This window comes from Limulus polyphemus, unplaced genomic scaffold (assembly GCF_000517525.1).
Source record: "Limulus polyphemus unplaced genomic scaffold, Limulus_polyphemus-2.1.2 Scaffold2240, whole genome shotgun sequence".
In the NCBI taxonomy this organism is placed as follows: domain Eukaryota; kingdom Metazoa; phylum Arthropoda; class Merostomata; order Xiphosura; family Limulidae; genus Limulus; species Limulus polyphemus.
In genome coordinates, this window is record NW_013667850.1 from 1,492 (window position 1) to 7,955 (window position 6,464).

The 6,464-nt window shown below is 35.7% G+C and overlaps 1 protein-coding gene across 1 annotated transcript in view; it reads right to left on the reverse strand.

Annotated features, from left to right (window-relative positions):
• Nucleotides 1–1,418: 1,418 nt before the first annotated feature.
• The window catches only part of LOC106466368, a 20,881-nt gene continuing 15,835 nt past the window's right edge, over nt 1,419–6,464 (reverse strand). Inside the window, exon 3 of the mRNA XM_013926649.2 lies at nt 1,419–5,053. Coding sequence (XP_013782103.1) covers nt 2,703–4,880 — 2,178 coding nt within the window. The 5' untranslated portion in view covers nt 4,881–5,053 and the 3' untranslated portion in view covers nt 1,419–2,702. The remainder of the gene's footprint in view (nt 5,054–6,464) is intronic.

Here is a 6,464-nt window from a genome sequence, read left to right on the forward strand (position 1 = left end):
AGAGATGAAAATTGAGTTATGGCTATGGTGTTTTCACGAGATCGAAATATAAAACAATGCATATAACAAATACTTTAGGATTTGGGGGGGGGGAGTATTAGAAAAACTCCTTCTAGTGGTGTGACCCGGATGTATTTAAAGTAAATTTTCTTAAATATGGTTGAGATATATTTTAAGCTCAAAGCTACTCAGCGGGGAATCGAACCCTGTCTTCTAGGGTTGTAAGTTGAACACCGGGGATTTTCAAAACGTAGCCGTTTAGTCATTTCCACATTAACTATGTATTTGGCAAATTTTATGTATTTAATTAACTAATTCGTTTATTAATGTATCATATTTATATTTATTTATTCATTATATGTGTGTCGCTATTAGTACTTATTTCTCAATTAGGTTTCCTATTCTGAGGTACAACAACTAAAACCTGTAAAAATAAGCAAGTTTTATACGAAAGCATTTACATTTAACCTAATAAGATTCGTTTTATAAATTCTACCCAAGAACTTATTTCTTTTTGGGTGTTAGGCAGACTCGTAACATAGATTTAGGTGAAGAAAAATATGGTATAACTTTAGGATAAAGTCTTGCTTACTTTCTGACTAGTATTGCTGAAATTAGTATGACTGAAAGGATTAGAGTAAACGTTTTTGTATCAGAGATTTTCTTGACAAGTCAAAATTGTCTGCTTTAAAAAAAAATATTTTTAACAAACAAAAATGCACTAACTTTTTGTATAACAATCTTTATTCGAAAACGATTAATTAATACAGAATGAAATCAAAGTTACTTTCACTAACACATTCACAGTAATTTACATCTTTTAACTGTAATCATAGACCTTGATGACTCTTTTCCGCGATGTCATGTCCAGTCAATTACAAGAGTTTACATTATAATTGTAATCATAGACCTTGATGACTCTTTTCCGTGACGTCATGTCCAGTCAATTACAAGAGAAGACGTCGCGGAAAAAATCATCAAGGTTTATGATTACAATTATAATGTAAAGTCCAGTCAATTACAAGAGTTTACATTATAATTGTAATCATAGACCTTGATGACTCTTTTCCGCGACGTCATGTTCTGTCAATTACACAAGTTTTAAAGTTTTATTTGAGTATCGTACCAAAAGACTGATGTGTTACATAACACGTACAGAGTACAGAAAACTCGACCTCCTCGAAACAGCTTTATTCTTCATGCATCACATGCATAATTAAATTTTATAGTTGAACTCTCTCAAACGTTTAAGTGTCAGATATTGTGCAGAGAAATACATGACTATTGTAAAAAAAAAGAAGTGATTCACTGAAAGGGTTGAAATCAAACATTTTTTTAAAATAAAAATTGCTTTCGATAACAGATATGAAAATTTTCAAAGTCCACTCAAGTGGAAATACAAAGTCAAATTACAATAATTTCATGATACCGTCTTTTATTTCGAAATAATAACCTCTTTTCAGAAAATTTCCATTTCTTCTCACTAGGTGGATAGCCTAGAAGTTTCTGAACTTTATAGCGACATTCTATTACGCGGAACCCACAAAACCGTGTAGATTTTATCCATACTCCAAAAAAAAAAAAAAAAAAAAAAATCGTTTTCGGACAGTAAACTGAAAATCAAATGAAGGGTACAATGGGTTTGTTCGTAACAGCCTTTATCAATATTTGAATTACGTTCAGTTACAAGAAAAAATATTAAGTTTTGAACTTTTTTTTTACGAATTGATTGCATGTTTTGGTGGATGCATATGTTCGTATTACAGATTTAATGACAAGATAGTGGCTAAAGCGTTTTAAAACTGTGTCCAAACCTTTAAGATTTCTCAATATATATCTAACCTTCTCAAGTATGTAGGCTTCCTATATTTATTCCTTTTCAGAAGTGAAAACACAACCAACGATTTCACGTATCATCCAAAAAAAGGAATTCATATTTTTGAAATGAGAGGCTCTGCTAGTGCTTATTATTTATTACAAGTTGATTAGAACTAAGTTAGGAGGACGTTACAGCAGTTCTTGTACCCTAGTGGGTCAGCGACAAGTTTTTGGATTCACAATGCTAAAATCCAGAGATCGATTCCGGGCAGTGGATAAATAGGAGATAGCCCATTGTGTAGTTTTGTGCTAAAAAAACAATAACAGTATTTCTTTAATTTTAGAAGTGAGTTACGTATTTCTCTGGACAAATTGGCTAATTACACAACGTTCAGCAGGTTTCTACAAGTAAGAACAGAATCGCACAACCAATTCATTCTAGTAATAACTGAAACACACACACACACACACAAAACAATCAGCATTAAATAATAAACATTAGAAGCACAAAACTTAAAATATAACAAAATATGTACATCAGTATACATGACTTGTTTCACGTTGCTATCACATAAAAAAGACTTGGACACACCACATCCTTTATATATTCTCACAGAACTTTGAGCAGTGTCTAATTTAAAAGCCATCTTACAAAGTCACAACAGTATCGGAAACAAGAGCTACTCCTTCATGCCCCTTACACTTCATTAATTGGCTATAATATATGCACACATTGTTGTTGAATTCCAAGCACATCAGTCTTTGTATAACTCTTGCTTCTCACATCCTGAACAACAGGCACAGACGCTCTCAAAAGCATGTCAATTCCAAAGCGGTTTCAGGGGTACGAGGCTAAAGAGAAACCTTATCTAACACTGTGAAAATTAAAGATATAGGGTTCCAATGCGTTTATTTTGTGCAGCATGTATCAACTTTGGAGCACCGGATTCCTGTACAGCTATAAACTTTCGACTGTTCTTTTTATTGTTCACTTCATTTTGTATGACATTATACTTGTTACAGCTGTCTAAATGATGGACATCCCAAAACAGATTTGTCATGGACTTCGGCCTTGGTAGCTTACGGTTCATATGCTTCACTTCTTTCTCCTTGGAGCCTTCTGAACCTGATGACGTTTTACCTCCGGAATTACTGGAGTCGAGGGTGTTGTTAAACTCGGCTTCCATGTTGGTCAAAGACTTATAACGGATGTTAAACAAAGGTGAAGTCGTTAATGATTTACTTCGACAGTTTTTACCTTGAGTAGTTCGATGAACAGACATTCCAGCTTCTTTAGAAGGGGATGATTTGACATATTTAAACATCCTATTTTTATTACTTTGTTTCTGTAGTGAAGGGCTCTTGATAAAATTCTTATTGTTATAGAACGCATGATTTCCACTAGCTATGCCAATTTTTCCGGTGCTGTTTGAGCGGACAGGCACCCTTGGATGATGAACGGGCGTACTCACGCCTTTCATCTCCTCGTTTGTTTTGCCAACTTTTTCATAAACGTGCTCTTCAGGCGACATATCTTTGCTCGCCACCGAGCTTCTCTTATCTTTCGAGGGAGCTTTATTGACGATGCTGACTGTAATCTTCTGGGTAGTAGGTTCAGTGCTGATTGATAACTTTCTGACAGGAATTGTCTCGACTGGAGGAGGTTCAGGCTTCTCTGGGTGTCCTGGAGCAGTAATGGTCTCTGGTTGTGGTGAAGGTAATAGGTCAAGTTTGGTATGTACTGGGGAATTCGCACAAGTTGGAGAGGATGCATTTTCTCCAAAGAACTGCTCTTTAGTTTTGAGTTCAGTCTTTACTTTGCTAGGAAGAGGGGCAAAACCTCGAACGTAATCATAGATTTGGTCAATTTCGTCGTATCGTTCATCGGGCTCTTGGCGGCCCTCTTTGAGTTTTGTGTCGCCACTTTGAATACCACGAGCGTCTACTGGAGAAGATGTTTCTTGATCCGAGGTGATGAGTGTTTTGACCGTCTCCATACACATCGGATCAGAAAAACTTCGTCTAATTAAGGGAATGTTTCGCTTTGAATGTTTGTGATTGTGAAAATAACGGAAATGTAGCTTTCCTTCATTTTTATATTCCTTTCTTATGATCGGATCAATAACCTGAATCTGGTCAGACATTTCCTGAATAATTTTTTTACATTTTTCAGACAACTTTGAATACTCGCGAAGCTTTACCAGATTTTCTACGTTACATGGAGCTTGAAGTTTCAGTGGCAGGTTCATAGGAATGGAAATCACGTTAAAATCTTTTAGTAGAGGTAAAGCCATGGCGCTCTCTTCTTCAAATAAAGAGCACAGTCTCATTTCGGGAATGAAACTTGATTTAAGCCCAGGTGGGGGTTTACCATGTACGAGCCTAACCATCAAAGGAAGTCGTTTTGATAACAAGTTCTTAATACTGTGTACACCAGAAATATTATCCTCGCCAGCTATAGGACTAAATTTCCCTTTTTGTTCAAAACTAAGGTAAAGAGTCTTCCCTTGAGAATTCAAACAACGAAGGAAACGCCCAGGACCTTTTCCTCGGTGTGAAGGTTTGAGTAACTCGTTTACCAAAACCAGAATTTCTCCCGCCACAATAGTCTGTGTTTTATCTGACATGATGTCCGAATCCTCAGATTTACTTAGGAATACTTTCACGTTTTCTCTCACCAAACACGTCTTGGGAAACACCCGTGCCAGTTCACCGACATTCTCAAGACAACGCATAGCACGGCCATCTTCGGAAAGAATCTCAAACCAGCCATTATAGTTATCCGGGATAGCTAGCTTAGGCCCAACTGGCACGACGCCTCGGTTATCTTTAAACTTTACAGACTGAGCCCCCACTCGTACTTTCTTTCCAGCCGAAGCAATAAACACCATTTGGTTGAGAAACGGGTAAGGTAAGGTTGGCACTCCAATATTGTGGTACTGTCCTTTGATGATTTTAGCCACTTGAGGAAGAGAGAATTTCTGGGTGAACTCTTTGAGATAATGTCCTTCGTCCCCCCACTTGACCACTGAGAGATATGCACTGGCCTCACTGCTGGCCATTCCGGATAGGAAAACCTGGACTGAATTTCTTATTTGTTATATAACTAGTAGTTTCTAATCCTGCTCGAGCTGCTGGCCTTCAACTACGGTCGGCTGATCTTTCACTCGGTTACTAAGCAACCACCGCCTCCTGACTTCAAGCTGGTTTGTTGGCCTTCTAGCATACGGTAGATCTGGTGGGTGAAAAAAAAAGAGCTCTTATATTCGTCTAAAAACATGTTTTAACAAAACTTAAGCAGACTAGTTAGACTAGATAATGAACTACAGCAAATTCGTGACTCTGAATATGAGATGTGACGTAATCAGTATGGCTGCCACTTTTATTTTAAAATGTTAATCATCCATTTAATGGACATTTCAGTAATATGAAAGAACAGTTCGCCATGGTAGTAACTGAATTAACACAAAAGCCTCGTCTCTTTTTTTGTTTAATTGACCACCTGTTAACTCTGTTTTTAATGAAGATATGATTTTCTTGAGACGAATATGAAGTATAAATTAATAAAAAAACGTGTTTTATAGATACCGTAATATGTAAAATTAAGCAAATCATGACGTAACATACAACATCCCGATCCATGTTTTAATCCATTCAGCTCAGACTTATGTCCTTACTAACATAAATATACTGATTAACACCTTACGCATCTTTCGATAGACCTGTGAGCAAGATAATATGCAATAGACTGACCACTGCTTAAGCACTTATACAAGTCTTGACTTTGATAACATATACGTAACTGATCCTTGTCTTAGCCCTTTTAGCTAAAATCTGTGACCTTAATAACATACAATAGACTGACCACATCTTAAGCACTCATATTAACCTTTTGACTTTGATAACATATATGTGACTGATCTTTGTCTTAACCCTTTTATGCAGGACATGCCACTTTAATGACATACAATATAGTAACCAAACTTCTCGTGCTAGACCTGTGACCTTCACAATATATATGTTACCCATTCTTCTCTTAACCCCTTTTAACTCAGATATTGGACCTTAATAATATACAATATACTGACCACACCTTAAGCTCTTGAATTGTTAATTGTAAAGAATTACCATGACAAAATTGTTGTTTATAAAGAATTATCATGACAAAATTGTTGTTTATAAAGAATTACCATGACAAAATTGTTGTTACATAAGGAATTACCATGACAAAATTGTTGTTACATAAGGAATTACCATGACAAAATTGTTGTTACATAAGGAATTACCATGACAAAATTGTTGTTTATAAAGAATTACCATGACAAAATTGTTGTTACATAAGGAATTACCATGACAAAATTGTTGTTACATAAAAGACAGGTGCTCAACTGAGCAAAAAGTCACGCAATTCAAAAGAAGAAAAGAGAAATAACTGATTCATAAAAAAAAAACAACAACAACAACAACAAAACTCATGGCATATAGTTTCTCTCTTGGTAATATATTACAAAGACATAGCACGTTAACTAAACCTCCAAAGATAAACACAAAATACACCTGATTCTATACCGTACTCCATTTTGAGGAAACTTAATATCATACCAGTGAAAAGATGAAACTGGAAATATCTCAACGTGAAAAGGAAC